Source organism: Pristis pectinata, chromosome 25 (genome assembly GCF_009764475.1).
Source record: "Pristis pectinata isolate sPriPec2 chromosome 25, sPriPec2.1.pri, whole genome shotgun sequence".
In the NCBI taxonomy this organism is placed as follows: Eukaryota; Metazoa; Chordata; class Chondrichthyes; order Rhinopristiformes; family Pristidae; genus Pristis; species Pristis pectinata.
Window position 1 is genome coordinate 13,784,271 of NC_067429.1, and position 17,408 is coordinate 13,801,678.

At 40.5% G+C, this 17,408-nt stretch overlaps 1 protein-coding gene across 8 annotated transcripts in view; it reads left to right on the top strand.

Annotated features, from left to right (window-relative positions):
- The window catches only part of tmem106a (transmembrane protein 106A), a 45,393-nt gene that overhangs the window by 12,378 nt on the left and 15,607 nt on the right, over positions 1 to 17,408 (top strand). For all 8 annotated transcript variants that reach the window (XM_052038363.1, XM_052038361.1, XM_052038358.1 and 5 more), the window contains 2 exons: positions 5,069 to 5,314; positions 17,255 to 17,318. In XM_052038363.1, coding sequence (XP_051894323.1) covers positions 5,095 to 5,314; positions 17,255 to 17,318 — 284 coding nt within the window. In that variant the 5' untranslated portion in view covers positions 5,069 to 5,094. The remainder of the gene's footprint in view (positions 1 to 5,068; positions 5,315 to 17,254; positions 17,319 to 17,408) is intronic.

Here is a 17,408-nt window from a genome sequence, read left to right on the forward strand (position 1 = left end):
ACTGGGAGATTGAGTCCTTTAGCCTTGGCTGTACCTTTAGCTTTACTTTGCAGCAGCATCCAATAGTTTTGATCTTCACAGAATAGCATAAACTAAGCTGAGCAGACAGATATCTGGATGCAAAAAGAAATATTTAAAAAATACAGCAGATGCTGGGAATCGGAAATAAAAACAGGAAATGCTGGAAACATTCAGTAGGTCGGGCAGCTTTGGTGGAAAAAGAAACAGTCTGGGACCCTTCCTCAATGCAATTCTGAAAATTTCTCTTTTCACAGATCTTGCCTGACCTGCTGAGTGTTTCCAGCATTTTCTGTTTTTATTAGTGATCTGGATATGGTTGCTTTAGAGCGGCCATTTATAAGTTGAATATCAAGAATAGTTCAGATATGAGTGTGATGTCCACCAAAATATGTAGTATTTAGTTAAAAACTGCAGTCTTTAAAATTCCCTTATGCGGTATATTGAATCTACACAAAAGAATGATGACTGCAGAGAATAGCTCATTGATTTGAACATTGATCCCTTTCTAAAGAGGTGTAGACTTGGTGTCATTCAGTGTTTGATTCAGTTCTACAACCTTTGCAGGAGGTCAAGCAGAGTCAAAACCAGAAAGTATAACGTAGGATTGGGTGGTTGATGGCCAGAATGGACTCAGTGGGCCAAAGGGCCTGTTTCTGTGCTGTATCTCTCTCTGACTCAAATGAAAAAAAAGTGTCTCCTCAGTTACCAGGAGACTTAAATCATGCACGGTGAAATAAAGATGGGGGGAAAAGAATCTAGTTAAGAGCGGGAATCAAGAAATAGGAAATATTTTTTTAAATTTTTAAATCTCTAAAATTAAAGGAATGAAAGTTCACACTTATTAAATTGAATATTCAATAGCAGCATGAACGTTTGACAATAATTAGAACTGATCAAGCCATTAAAATTCAATTACAGCTGAACACATCAGCCCTAATTTCTTCTGTCAAGCTTAGTGATTTATTTGGAGTCACACCCTTGACATGCTCCAATACAGTGCTTTCAGGCAAGATACCTGTGGAGAGCAGGATAACATGACTTGCAGATTTTAATGCCTTAGACAAGCATCTTGGAAGTAACGATATTACCTCCATTGTAACTTCCTACATGAATGGTCAGGCAGCATCTATGGAGGGAAAGGGACAGTCGACATTTCAGTTCGAGACACTGATGAAAGGTCTCAACCGAAAAATAGACTGTTTCCCTCCATAGATGCTGCCTGACCCGCTAAGTTCCTCCAGCTTTTTGTGTGTTGCTCCAGATTCCAGCATCTACAGTCTCTCATGTCTCCATAACTTCCTACATGTTGAGTTTAGTGTAATTTCTCTCCTCCAGTTGCTTCGAGTGTGATGTGTTTAACTCCGAGCCAAAGAGAGGTATATAAAATCATGAGGGTGAGAGGTCCTTCTTTCCAGGGTTGGGGAATTGAAAACTTGAGGACATAGTTTTAAGGTTAGAGGTGAAAGGTTTAGTAAGAACCTGAGGGGTAACTTTTTTACACAGCAGGTGGCAGATATATGGAACCAGCTGCCAGAGGAAGTGGTTGAGGCAGGTACATTAGATACAGGTATATGGATGACAAGAGTTCAGAGGGATATGAGCCAAGTGCTGGGAAATGGGATTAGCTTGAGTATACATCTTGGTTGGTATGGGCAAAAGGGTCTTTTTTTTTGTGCTCCAGGACTCTAATTGCTGAGATAAAACTTGCTGGATAGACTAGTTGTGTCAAATTCATTTTCCCTTCATAACTTGAAGCACGATATTCCATTATCAGTTCTGTTAAAAGGTCTTTTACTGCTCCACCTTAAGTTTCAGATATGAATCCAAGATAAATAAAAAGCTGAAATTGCAAGGAAAAGTCGGGTGCAATCCTTGGAAGTTTTTCTTTGTATATTTAGATGGCCAGCTTCTACTTTATAGAACATTACAGCACAGTACAGGCCCTTTGGCCCACGATGTTGTGCAACATTTTATCCTGCTCTAAGATCTATCTAACCCTTCCCTCTCACATAGCCCTCCATTTTTCTATCATTCATGTGGCTATCTAAGAGTCTCTTAAATGTCCCTAATGTATCTGCCTCCACCACCTCTACCAGCAGTGCATTTCACGCACCCACCAATCTCTGTGTAAAAAAAAAACATGCCTCTGACACCAACCCCCCCCCCCCCCCCCCCCCCAATACCTTCCTCCAGTCACCTTAAAATTATGCCCCCTTCTGTTAACCATTTTCCTTCACCCTGGGAAAGTCAACTCAATCTATGTCTCTTATCAAGTCACCTCTCATCCTCCTTTGCTCCAAAGAGAAAAGCCCAAGTTCGCTCAACCTATCCTCATAAGACATGCTCTCCAATCCAAGCAGCATCCTTGTAAATCTCCTCTTCACCCTCTCTAAAGCTTCCACATTTTTCCTATGATGAGGCAACCAGAACTGGACACGATACTCCAAGTGTGGTCTAACCAGAATTTTATAGAGCTGCAACATCACGGCTCTTGATCTCAATATTCTGACTAATGAAGACCAACACACCATACACCTTCTTAACAATACTATCAACCTACGCAGCAACCTTGAGGGATCTATGGACGTGGACCCCAAGATCCCTCTGTTTCTCCACACTGCCAAGAGTCCTGCCATTAACCTTGTATTCTGCCTTCAAATTCAATATTCCAAAGTGTATCACTTCACACTCTTCTGGGTTGAAGTCCACTTGCCACTTCTTAGCCCAGCTCTGCATCTTATCAATGTCCTGTTATAACCTACAGCAACCTTCTACACTATCCACAACACCACCAACCTTTGTGTCATCTGCAAGCTTACTAAACCACTCTACCACATCCTCATCCAAGTCATTTATAAAAATCACAAAGAGCAGGGGTCCCAGAATAGATTCCTGCGGAACACCACAGATCACTGACCTCCAGTCAGAACATGCTCCATCTACCACCCCCCTCTGTCTTTTATGGGCGAGCCAATTCTGAATCCACACAGCCAGATTTCCTTGGATCCCATGCTTCCTGACTTTCTGAATGAGCGTTCCATGAGGAACCTTATTAAACGCCTTACTGAAATCCAAACACCACACCCATTGCTCTACCTTCATTAATATGTTACATCCTCAAAGAATTCACTCAGGCTCGTGAGGCACGACCTACCCCTCACAAAGCCATGCTGACTGTTCCTAATCAGCCTATGCTTCTCCAGATGCCCGTAAATCCTATCTCTAAGAATCTTCCCCAGTGATTTGCCCACCACTGAAGTAAGACTCACTGGTCTGTAATTCCCAGGGTTGTCCCTACTCTTTTTTTTGAACAAAGGAACAATATTTGCCACCCTCCTATCATCTGGCACTACTCCTGTGGCCAGTGCAGATGCAAAGATCGTCACCAACGGCGCCACAATCTCTTCCGTCGCTTCCTTTAATAACCTTGGATGTATCCCATCCAGCCTCGGTGACTTATGTATCTAAATGCTTTTCAAAAGATTCAGCACATCCTCTTTCCTTGAGTCGACATGCCCTAGTGTATCAGCCCGTTGTACGCCATCCTCATAAACTACGAGGTCTCTCTCACTGGTGAATACTGAAGCAAAGTATTCATTAAGGACCTCCCCTACCTCTTCCGACTCCAGGCACGTTTCCTCTTTTATCCCTGATCAGTCGTACCCTCACTCCAGTCATCCTCCTTCATGTGTGTAGAAATGCCTTGGGGTTTTTCTTAATCCTGCTCACCAAGGCCTTCTCATGCCCCCTCTTAGTTCTCCTAAGCCTGTAATCTCCCTCCTGGCTACCTTGTAACTCTCCAGAGCCTTGTCTGATCCTTGCTTTCTAAACCTTAGGTAAGCAGCTTTCTACCTCTTGACAAGATATTCTATGTCTCTTGTCGACCACGGTTCCTTCACTCTACCATCCTTACCCTGCCTCAGTGGGACAAACCTATCCAGAATCCCATGCAGGTACTCCCTAAACAACCTCTACATTTCTGTTGTGCACTTCCCCAAGAACATCTGTTCCCAATTTACAGTCCCACGTTCCTGCCTAATAGCATCATAATTCCCTCTCCCCCAATTAAATACTTTCCCATATCATTTACTCCTATCCCTCTCCAAGGCTATGGTAAAGGTCAAGGAGTTATGGTCATTGTCTCCAAAATGCTCTCCCACCGAGAGATCTGAAACCTAATCAGGCTCATTGCCTAGTACCAGATCCAGTATGGCCTCTCCTCCAGTCGGCCTGTCCACATAGTTTGTCAGGTATCCTTCCTGGACACACCGAACAAACTCTGCCCCATCTATCCCCTTTACACTAAGGAGGTGCCAATCAATATTAGGGAAGTTGAACATGACAACAACTCTGTTATTTTTGCACCTCTTCAAAGTCTGCCTCCCGATCTGCTCCTCAGTGTCTCTGCTGCTGTGGGGGGGGTTCTGTGGAGCACTCCCAATAGAGTGATCGATCCCTTCCTGTTTCTGACTTCCACCCACACTGTCTCAGTAGACGATCCCTCCAGGACACCTTCCCTTTCTACAGCTGTGGTACAGTCCCTTATCAGCAAAGCCACTCCCCCACCTCTTTTACCTCCGCCCCTGTCCCTTTTGAAACATCTAAACCCAGGAATATCCAGCAGCCATTCCTGCCCTTGTGACAGCCAAGTCTTTGTAATGGCCACAACATCATAGTTCCATGTACATCCCATGCTCTGAGTTCATCACCTTGTTCCTGATACTTCTTGCATTAGACTCACTTCAGCCCATCCAACTGACTGCAATTTTGCCCTTTCAACTGCCTTTATTAAATGTACTGTATACATTAACTGGAGGCAGAATTTCAAAGCACTGAATTTAACAGTTGCACATTATCAGAACTAGAAATTGGTCTAGGAATCATGACCAATAGGAAGCTTGCATCATCTTACCACCGACCTTCTGTGTAGTTGGCAGATCCGTTCAGTGATGCTAATACATAATGTTGCACGGTTATTACAATAATTGAAGATGAATGTTATCTCCATAAATAGAATATAATTCTTTGTTCTGAATTCATGTTACAGGGAAAACAGGGAAAATACAGCAAACCATGGGTAAATCATTCTCTCATTTACCTACTTTCTCAAGACAAAACAAGAAAGAAGATGCAGAATCTATTGTGTCAGAGACAGATAGAAAATCTATAGAAAACACAGATGAAGTACAGGGCAGTAATGGAGAGGCCAGTTCTCATGTTCCTTACGTAGAGTTTGTGGGAAGAGAAAACATCACATGTCCCACATGTCAAGGGACTGGAAGAATACCAAGAGGTAGGTGGTTTTCCACGTAATAATTGTGATGTTAAGCTAGTGAGATTTGCTTCATCCACCTTTTCACTTGAAAGGTATCACCCTTCTACCAACATTTGATGAAGAAGAAAGTTCCACTGTCGACGTAACAAAGCACCATGACTCCAAGTACTTCATGCAATAATGAGTCATTGTGAGAGATTCTTCCATCATTTTGGGAAAACTGGGCATATTACAAAATACTGATGATGCCAACTTTATAATCTGGCAAACTATTCAGCAATTTATTTTAGTGATTTTTTTCCCCTTCCTAGCACTATTCATTTTCCATCAGCTAACTATGCTTCTGTTCTTAGCTGATGTTACTCGTAAGCTAGCAGTTGTATGATTCAGTGTTAACCAAATATTTTGGTTAACTTTTTTATGAATTGGGCTCCATCCGGTTAGCCGTTGTTCATTTTTAACCAGTTTCTATAGGAATCCAAATGTGACACTTTGTGATTCTTTGGGAAAGCAATAAATGCCTTTTACCACTGAGATATAGTTTGGAAATACACTCAATCCTCATTATCTACTGATTTTTCTATCTGTGGATCTACGTAATTGAGGTTGGCTCCAGGCCACAACTTGAACTTTCAAATATATTTATATACATACATGTATTGAGGTATCATTTATTGTCTGCATAAGTATGGTGATCAGTTTCCAGACCACTTGTGTTAAGTGGCTCCCGCTGTGTACTCCTCTAACAGAAAGAGGTCTTTGTTTACACAGCTGCATCTTATGAGTTCTAAACCAAATATTGTTTTTAAGTTTCAATGGAAGTAGTTGGTTATCCAATATCCTTTCCTTTTAGGTATTTAAATGTTTTAATGTGTTTAGTAAAGTGTGTCAATGCTTTTAGAACATTATATTTGTTATATGCTTATTATTTTTGGGAGTTGTGTCTTGGATACAAAGGAGAAGTCCTTTTGTTTTTTGTGGGAAGTCCATGCCCCTATCCCTTGGGTATAACAAGGATTTAGTGTATTACACCAAATACTGTACCTTTCTAATCATTCCAAGTAAAGAAAACACTACATTGTTGGTGTGTATTGACCAGCACTCTAATCTTTATTAAAAAGTAAAATTAAATACAGGAAAAAATATTTGTAAGATGGACAGCATTACTTCATTTTAGTACCTCTATTGTACTAAAAGTTTAATGTTTCGTTCTGTACAATAACATGACCGTGTATCTTTGATAAACCTTAAATGGGATGGAGCCTTCAGATTGCAGTGACCCAAAAAATTGAGTAATTGAAGGTCAAAAGCTATCACCTTTTTTATCTGTTTACAGTGTTAAAGCAAATATAATAAAAACATATTCTTGTAATAAGACTGTCAGTCAAGATAGGTTGTAAAGGCATAAAGTTTGAATCCTGATTCAAAAACAATTTGCATATTTTCAGGCAAACCAGAGGTCAGGTGGAACTTGGGGCATATTGATGGGCATGGGTGTGAGATTGTAGGGAGAATAAGAAGGTCAATATTAATTACTTCTGTAACTTGTGTCCACTCTGTGTTATGTAACGCTTGTCAAATAGAAATAATTCATCTGGCATTTTTAAGTAGACAGTCCCACAATGGGTAGGGATGTCAACTACACGGAATGTACAGCATAGAAACAGCCCAATAAGTTCTTACCATTATTTATTTGACAACAGGGCCTTCCTTATCTATCCCTTTCAGCATTACCCTTGTGCTTATCTTAGCCCTCCATTAAATACAACTCTTCTATTTCTTTCAACCACTCCCTTTGGTAGCGAGTTCCAGATTCTCTGAATTTTCTGGGTGAAGAAGATTCTTTGAAATTCTCTCATTAATTTCTTAATGTTGACTTTATATGAATGGCTTCTAGTCTTAAAATATTTCTTGTCTACTTTATCTAAACCTTTTATAATTTTAAAAATCTCTGTTCAATCACACAACAACCTTTTTCATAAAGGAGTGAAGAGACACTGAGTGTAATTATTTCTTGATAATATAACTCAATTCCCATTCCATCCTTGTAAATCACTTTTGCACCCTCTTCAGAGCATCCACAGTAAAACGCTGATAATCCACTACCAGACTATTCAGAAACCCCAAGGTTTAGCATGTGGTGATAGTTGTCGTGCTCCCTCCCAACTCACTAGGGCCCCAGTTCCTGTACTCTCTTTAAACTTGCTGGGTTCACTGGAAAATGTATTATGGTACTGTGTAAAGTCTTAAAAAATTAAGTGTGTTGGGGTAGCCAGTGTTCCATAAAATCACAATCCTGACACCACAAAAATCCTGCATGTGCAGATTATCAGAATATTACTGTATATCCTTTTTGTAAATACTATAACAAGAATTGTACACAGTACTAAATTGTGATCTAAATAATTTGCAATAACAGTTTAGTATAAGTTCTCTTTTTCAATTCCTCTCTAGAAATTAACTCTTTTGCTTGGTTTGCCTTTTCAGTAGCCTTATTAACCTGTGTCATTTTCTAAGGTATCAAAATGTGATATTGAGATCTCAAGTGTACTGAAATTTATTTGGAAATAGTATGCCCATTTGTTAATTTCTTCACGTTTGTAGCAGTCCTCTTTAATGTTGACTATTCACCCAATCTATTTTCAAATTTAGAAATTGTGCTTATGGTTTCAGAATCTGAATCATTAATAAAAAAACTGTGAACAGCTGGCCTGCTTTTCACCTTCAGCCATTCTGAACTCTCTAATCTTCGCTTTCTATTTTAAAACTAGCTGACTATATGTACTTGTCCCTTGACTCTGTGTGTGGTACCTGTGGAAGCCTGTAAGAACTGCATGCCATGCATTACACTTCTTGCATTACCCTTATCTGCTCTCTGATACTTCAAGCAAGTCATTGTGATTAGTCAAGTTAAATTGCCCTTGTTAAAAATCAGTGTTGACTAATCCATTAATTTTGGTTCCTAGATAATCTTTTACTTTGTCCTTTTGTTGAAAATTCCATTATCTTTCCTAACACACATATTTGGACATGTTTTATTTCCCCTCTTAAATATAAAGTTTATAATAGTTTTCTGCTGTCCTCTGGCAATGTACTTTTTTCTAACACATTTTCAAATGAATGTAATAGTGCCCCCGACATCTCTTCCCAAATATAATCTTTTTGGATGGGTGATTTGTGAGTTTGAATGTTTTATTTACTGTTTCTCATCTTTTTATTTCAGAAATTGTTAGTTTATTTAATATTTCCCTTTTTTTTATTTTCAAATTCTGATGTCTTCAGATATTCTGTCTAGTGATCTGTTACACTGGAAAGTACTGAAGCAAATAGTTCTTTTTATGCCTCTCCTATTAGCGGCTCTATTTCTATTCTAACAAGCCTGTTTCTCTTTTACTTTTGTGCTGGCTGATAATGTCATAGTTCATTTTTATCTTTTTTTTTAATGATGATGTCTCTCAATCTTTGTATTTTCCCATTCTAAGCAATCCTATGATATACGGTATAAAATTAAAAGCCAAATCAACTATGGGCAATCTGAACCTGATGAACCCAAGTTCATAATTTTTTTCCATGCCTAATTGATCATTGCTGTAAACATAACGATTTCCAACATGCTATGCACATGCACTAAGGAAATCCTCCCAGCCTGGATAAAGTACTGATCTGTATTGGCATGATGTGGCCCAACCCAGCCTGACCATTGGAATCTATCCTCAAAGATGGGGTTACGGAATACCTAGAGGTGCAGGGCAGGATAGGTCCTAGTCAACATGGTTTTGTGAAGGGAAGATCCTGCCTGACCAACCTATTGGAGTTTTTTGAAGAAATCACAGGTAAGGTGGATAAGGGAGAGGCGGTAGATGTTGTGTATTTAGACTTTCAAAAGGCCTTTGATAAGGTGCCTCACAAGACACTGATTAATAAGATGAGAGGTCATGGAATTACGGGTAGGATAACAGAATGGGTGGAGCATTGGCTGGTTGACAGGAAGCAAAGAGTAGAAATAAAAGGATCTCGTTCTGGTTGGTTGCCGGTTACTAGTGGTATGCTGCAAGGGTCGGTGTTGGGACCGCTCCTTTTTACCTTGTACATTAACGATTTGGATGATGGAATAAATGGTTTCGTGGCTAAGTTTGCGGATGACACCAAGATAGGTGGAGGAGTAGGGAGTATTGAAGAGATAGGAAGGTTGCAGAGGGACCTAGACAGTTTAGGAGAATGGGCAAGGAAATGGCAGATGAGATTCAATGTAGGGAAATGTGCAGTTGTACACTTTGGAAGCAGAAATAAGCGGACAGATTATTATCTAGGAGGAGAGAAAATCCAAAGCACGGAAGTACAAAGGGACTTGGGGGTACTCGTGCAGGATACCTTAAAGGTTAACCACCAGGTCGGATCGGTGGTAAAGAAAGCGAATGCTATGTTGGCATTCATTTCGAGAGGTATAGTGTATAAAAGTAAGCAAGTGTTGATGAGGCTCTACGGGGCACTAGTGAGGCCTCATTTGGAATATTGTGTGCCGTTTTGGGCCCCACATCTTAGGAAGGATGTGTTGACGTTGGAGAGGATTCAGAGGAGATTTACGAAGATGATTCCAGGAATGAAAGGGCTTACGTATGAGGAGCGTTTGTCGGCTCTTGGACTGTACTCGCTGGAGTACAGAAGAATGAGAGGGGACCTCATAGCGACATCTAAAATATTGATAGGTGTCACAAACCAGCAACAAAAGAAACACACTGTGCATGATTCAGTGTTAAAAACTATTTTATTTATCACTACTTATGATAATACGTAAAATAAAAGTAAAAATGTTAGTATGTTAGAATTCAAAAATGTTAAACCTCGAACGTTAACCCCAAAACTAAACTCGTCGTGTTGTGTGTGTGACAAAGTCCAAAACTCCCAGTTCCTGAATGGTTCTTAAAGTTCAGTTCCGCAAGCCATAAGGTGAAACATGAGCAAGGGCTTCTTCAACAACCACTGTTGTCTGAAGATAAGATGTAGATGTAGAAAAACATAGAGAGAGTACATACGAAATCCAAATGTTCCACGATGGAACCCAAACGACACTTCAGTGTTTACTCGGTAGTGACTTCCTCACCCCGAAAGCATCCGAACCGTGGTCGTCCACAAACAAATACCTGTTTCCTTCTACAGGTCAGCAACAAAGTGAACTCCACCGGATTACTTCCAACTTCCATACATGGATTTCAGTGGCAAACACAGTTATTGTTTCTCATCCATCGATAGAGAAAACAAGCAGGCTGGTGTCTCTCTCCCTTCTCTCTCTCTCTTTCTTCTTCTTCTGCCTTCTTCAACAACGTCATTACGTCCTTTATCTTCTATTGACGTAAACACGCCCCACACACATACACACACACTCTCTATCTTAAAGGGACTTTCACTGAGTCCGTAACATAGGAAAGGACAGAGTAAATGTGGCTAGGCTGTTTCCCTTGGTGGGTGAGTCCAGGACCAGAGGGCACAATCTTAGAATTAGAGGGTACAGTTTCAAAACAGAGATGAGGAAAAATTTCTTTAGCCAGAGGGTGGTGAATTTGTGGAACTCCTTGCCATGTACAGCAGTGGAGGCCAGATCAGTGGGGGCGTTCAAGGAGGAGATAGATATCTAAATAGTCAGGATGTCAAGGGATATGGGGATAAAGCCAGTAATTGGGATTAGAATATTTTTTTTTCTCTTCTTCTTCCCCCATTCCCCATTTCTCATTTCTATTTCCCTTTCCTTGGAGCAGACTCGATGGGCCGAATGGCCTGCTTCTGCTCCCTTGTCTTGTGATCTTGTGACCCAAACCTGAAGGTTTTATCAGAATGTAAATCAGAACATAAACATGTGGCTTTGGGCTTGAGTTGGCTCTACTCTGATAATCAGGCCCTCAAGGTTGGCCTATATATTTTAATTTATTTTGTTATGTCCTAAATTATCCATTATGTCCAACTTGTTTTTAGAAGAGTGTATTTTTCCTGGACTACGTTGAGAACCATTTTAACTTCTTTGCTGTTCTACATTATAACCTCAAGGGGGAAGAGGAGAGGAAGAGCAATCATGGTAGGGGAATTTGTAGTTAGGGGAGACAACAAGCATTTTAACAACCTAAGATGTGAATTCAGGATGGTATCTGGTCTCCCTGGTTTCAAGGTCAAAAATGTCATTGAATGGTTGCTACAGGGCATTTTGAAGAGAGAGTGGACTCTGACCTCTGGCTGTTCAATGACCTAGATAGAAAGAGTGATGAGCTCCTGCAGGCAGAGGTTAGGAAGCTAGGAAAATAGATTTAAAAAAAACAGAACCTCAAGGGTAGTAATTTCTGATTTACTACTAGTACCACATGTCATTGAGTCTGGAAATAGGAAAGTAAAGCAGATGAGGTGTGACTGGAGAAATGGTAGAGGTGGCAGGGCTTCAGTTTCCTGAAGAAGTTGGACTGTTTCTGGAAGAGGTGGAACTTCTACAAGCCAGAAGGGTTGCACCTCACTGGAATGAAATTGGTATAACCTTGGTGGGGTTTTGCTAGTACTATTGGAGAAATTTTAAGTTAGCTTGGTAGGGGAAATGGTAACCTAAGGGTAGAATCAGAAAGGAGAAAAGCTACGCTGGAAATAGAACATAGGTTATCGTTACCCTGGGGTGTGCTTCACTATTGCCTTCTCCCTTTTTCTTACCTTCTGTGAACTCCTATCAGGAAAGGGTGGTGCATACAAGCATCAACAAATAGACTCAGAATAAGGAAAAATATTAAGATAAAATTAAAGGCTCTCTATCTGAATGCATACAGCATACCCCCATGTTATGGCAACATAAGTTCGCTCTGCAAATTCCTAAGTCACCACCAAAAAAGTTTGAGAAATAGAATAAAAATTTGCTCTTGTGGAATTTACGTGAGATAAAAATAACTAAATAAACACAAAATGTGAAAGAAACTACAAATTTTGTCAAGGGTTTGCTTTGCGGAAAATTGCAATACAAATGTTTCTCTTGGAATGCAACCTCTCTGTAATGTGGGGATGTACTGTAGAGTATTCATAAGATAAGATATCTTTATTAGTCACATACATCAAAACACACAGTGAAATGCGTCTTTTTGCGTAGTGTTCTGGGGGCAGCCCACAAGTGTCACCACTATTTCCGGCGCCAACATAGCATGCCCACAACTTCCTAATCTGTACGTCTTTGGAATGTGGGAGGAAACCGGGAGCACCCGGAGGAAACCCACACAGACACGGAGAGAACGTACAAATTCCTTACAGACAGTGGCCGGATTTGAACCCGGGTTGCTGGCGCTGTAAAACGTTACGCTAACCGCTCCACTACTGTGCCTGCCCAAGATAGAAGAGTTGATAGCTCAAATAGAAATAAATGGTAAACTCAGTCAGTCAGATAGTGTCCGTGGGGGGTGAAAAACAGACAAAGTTTAATGGCAAAGACTCTTCAACAGAACTGGGTATGTAAGAAAACAAATTAGTTTTAAATTGCAGAGAGGATGGAAGAGGGATGGATTGGACAAAGGAACTGAGGGTGAGGCCAGGGTTGCCTAGGTGATCCCAATGTTTAGAGAGTGTCCAGTTAATAGATTAGTGAGGGAAGTTAGACAGAAACAAAGAGACATGTTATCATTGAAATGCAGGTCAAAGTTGTTGCTGAATTCTGAAGCCAACATTAAGGGAACTCTATCCCTTATCTCCATTATCTTCCAGCCAATTAATTTATCTCAAGGTTATTATTCTATGTTTTTGTTTACTTATTTTCCCATTTTATAATCGATGCCTGCCTTCCACAATGTTTGATGAGACTTCATTGCTTTTGATCTTTCTCTAACTGGATTCTTTTTCCATCTTATTATGAGCTATGTCACTTTTCTTTTATTAACTTTGTTATCTCCAGTGACTACAGCTACTGCACTTCTTTTCCCCTCCCTCTTTCTTAAAAAAAATTATAATCTGTAATGTTTAATTATCAGTCCATTTTTTTCTTTTGCCATGTTTTGGTATGTTATTCTCTTACCTTTATTAGTTGAAATGTGTTGCCTCCAATTTGGTTTTAATGACATTCTGATGTTTCTGTATTGATAATTTAGCTATATTTTAAAGCATTTCCTCTCTCTAATTTAGCTATCATGTTTAATTCCTATTTAATCATAATTTCTTTCCTCAATTAATTTAATCTGTTGTGTGCTTTACCTTCCTGCTTCTATATTTAAGCTTAAGATTTGCATGTTTAAAGCCTTTGCCACCTCCCTTTTTGCCCTTTCTTCTAGGACACTGATTCCATTCTGGTTCAAAGGGACTCCATTCTATTGGTCCTCAAAGCTTTTCTGCTATTCAATAAGGTCATGGCTGTGTTTGTAACCTTCACTTTCCCATCCACCCAACATTAACCCATTGCCCCCTTGCTTATGAAGAATTTATTTTCTTTTGCCTTAAAAATATTTAAAGACTCCACTTCCACCACCTTTTGAAGAAGTTACTAAAGAATCATGAACCCATGAGAGAATTTTTTCTTCTCCTTTCTTAAATGGGTGATCCCTCATTTTTAAGCGGTGACTTTCTAGTTCTAAATTCTCCCAGGAAAGGAAATATCCTCTCCGCATCCACCCTGTGAAGACCCCTTAGTACCTTGTAAGTTTCAGTCAAGTTCCTTGATGTTCTTCTGAACTCCAGCAGATACAAGTCAGCCTGTCCAACCATTCCTCAGGAGACATGAAGGAGAAAATATAACTAAACCATAACCTTTTTATTATGATAGTCACAAAGCTGCAGATGCTGGAAACTTGAAGCAAAAACAGACAATGCAAGAAACACTCAGCAGGTTAGGCAGCCTCTGGAAAGAGAATTAAAATTTCTGGCTGAGGACCATTTGTGAGTCTTTGTTTGTCTTTGCAATTAAGGAATGTTCCTTTTCTTAATCTAAGAGCAATTACTTTGAAGTGACTGTACAAGTGAGATATTGTGGTTTTAAAAGGACTGGGTGAATAAAGTATGACATTACACCATATAACAATGTAATCTTTATAAAACACTTCATCAAAAAAAAACTTGTTGTTACAATTGTAGTATAAGAAATTAACAGTTGATGTGTGTGCAAGAATTTTCCACAAACAGTACTGATATATGGCTGCCTTTTCTGTTCTTGGTAGTGTTGGTGGAAGAATAACAGACCAAGACCTGTTGATGATTGGCCAATGGGTCTGTAGCTAGATGGAGAGTGTGGTACTACCAAGCCACTCTTGGTGATGGACATTGAAGTCCCCCACCCAGAGCACATTCTGTATGCTGTGAGTTCTCCCAGCTGGTGTTCAAAATGGATGAATGTGGATTCATCAACTGAAAGAGGACAGAAAATGGTAATCAGGAGGAGGTTTCCTTGCCTCCATTTGATGTAATGCCATGAGACTTCATGGGGTCTGGAGTCAGTATTGAGGACTCTCAGGGTTGCTTTTTACCCCCTGTAAACCACTGTTGCTCCCTCTTGTGGATTTGATCTCCTGATGGGACTGAATGTACCTTGGGATTGTGATGGAGGATTTGGCATCTTCATATGTGGTGTGATTCTGTGAATGTGATGACATTATCAGGCTGTTGCATGATTAGTCTGTGGCTCTCCACTCGTCCTTGGAGTATCTAGACAACAGCAAAATGCGTCAGGCTGCTGTTTATCGATTACAGCTTGGCGTTCAACACCATCATCCCTCAGTACTGATCAACAAACTTCAAAACCTGGGCCTCTGTACCTCCCTCTGCAACTGGATCCTCAACTTCCTTATCAGGAGACCACGGTCAATGCAGATTGGTGGTAACGTCTCCTCCTCGCTGACGATCAACACAGGTGCACCTCAAGGATGCATGCTTAGCCCACTGCTCTACTCTCACTACACTCATGACTGTGTGGCTAGGCACAGCTCAAGTGCCATCTATAAATTCGCCGATGACACCACTGTTGTTGGCAGGATCTCAGATGGCGATGAGGAGGCGTACAGGAGTGAGATTGGCTGGTTGAGTAGTGTCGCTCTAACAATCTCACACTCAGCATCAGCAAGACCAAGGAATTGATTGTGGACTTCAGGAAGGGGAAGTCGGAAGAACACACACCAGTCTTCACTGAGGGGCCAGTGGTGGAAAGGGTGAGCAGCTTCAATTTCCTGGGTGTCAACATCTCAGAGGATCTATCTTGGGCCCAACACATTGATGCAATCATGTAGAAGGTACGTCAGCAGCTGTACTTCATTAGGAGTTTGAGGAGATTTGGTATGTCACAAAGACTCTTGCAAATTTCTACAGACGTACGGTGGAGAGCATTCTGACTGGTTGCATCACCGCCTGGCATGGAGGCTCCAATGTGTAGGATTGAAAGAAGCTGCGGAGGGTTGTAGACTCAGCCAGCTCGATCACAGGCACAACCCTCTCCGCCATTGAAGACATCTTCAAGAGGCCCATTAAGGACCCTCACCATCTGGGACATACCCTCTTCACATTACTACCATTGGGGAGGTGGTACTGGAGCCTGAAGACCCACGCTCACTGTTTCAGGAACAGCTCCTTCCCCTCCTCCATCAGATTTCTGAATGGTCCATGAACACTACCTCGTTATTCCTTTTTTGCGCTATTTATTTATTTTTGTAAGTTATAGTAATTTTTATGTCTTGCACTGTATTACTGCTGCAAAATAAATTTCACAACATATGTCAGTGATAATAAACCTGATTCTGATTCTGGGAAAGCTCTTGCAATTTAGATGCCACTCTCCAGATATTTGTGAGGAGGACTTTGCAAGGTTGGCTGCGCTCGGGGCGAACTTGGTGCTAGGCGGTCCCTTCAGTTTTATTTTCTCTGTTTCAATGTAGTGGCTATGGCACAGCTGAATGGCTTGGCAGACCACTTTAAAGGGCATTTAAGAGTTAACCTTTTTTTTGGTGACTCTTGGGTCACATCTAATTGGTAATTGGTTTATTATTGTCATATGTACTAAGATCCAGTGAAAAGCTTTTGTTTACGTGCCATTCGGACAGATCATTCCATTACTTAAGTACATAGAGGTAGTACAAAAGGAAAAAAACAATGCAAAATATCATGTTACAGTTACAGAGAAAGCGCAGATAGACAAAAAAAGGACCATGATGAGGTAGATTGAAAGATCAAGAGTTTATCTTTAGCTTGTGAGAGGTTTGTCAAGAGTCAAATAACAGCAATAGGAACTATCTTTGAGCCTGGTGGTACGTGTTCTCGAGCTTTTGTATCCTCTGCCTGATTTTGGGGGTGGGGGGCATACACGTGCTGCCTGATTATGTTGGCTGCAGGAAGAGCAGATTTCTTTCCCTGGGTAGCATGATAAATCAATTGGGATTTTATGACAATCCAATGTTTTGTTTTGTGATCAGCATTACTAATGACTAGTTTGTTTATTTTTAAATATCAGATTATTGATTGAATTTAAATTGCACAGCTCCCATGCAATATATCCCATTTGAACTCTGGTCTCTGAAGTGGTGATCTAGGCCTCTGGATTATTTGTGCAATGATTTAATCACTGCTATGTTTAGAGCTACAGATACTTACCAAGCATGCTCAGACAGCACCTCCCAAACCCTCAACCTTTACCAACAAGAACAAGGGCAGCAGGTGTATGCGAACACCAGTGTCTGCAGGTTCTCCTCCAAGTCATAAGTGGTCCTGACTTAGAAAACTATTGTCATTTCTCATCATCACTGGGTTTAAATCCTGGAACTCCCTTCCTTCCCAATAGCACTGTGAGAGTACTTCCACTAGAAGTACTGCAGCAGTTCAAGAAGGTGGCTCATCACACATCCTCTCAAGAAGACCAGTTAAGAATGTGCAATAAATACTGGTCTTGCTAACAATGGTCCCATGTCATAAATGAGTGACATAAACTGCTGTGTGAAATCTGACTATATTTTTAAGATTTTGTTCTCTGTTTTACATTTCCAGGCCAGGAGAATGAGTTGGTTGCCCTAATACCATACAGTGACCAGAGACTGCAACCACAACGAACGTCAGTATCAATGTTTTACTGTTGCAAAAATGCTATTTTACTAATAGAGAAGGAAAGCAAAAGAACATCACTTCCAATTCTGTGTTTTGA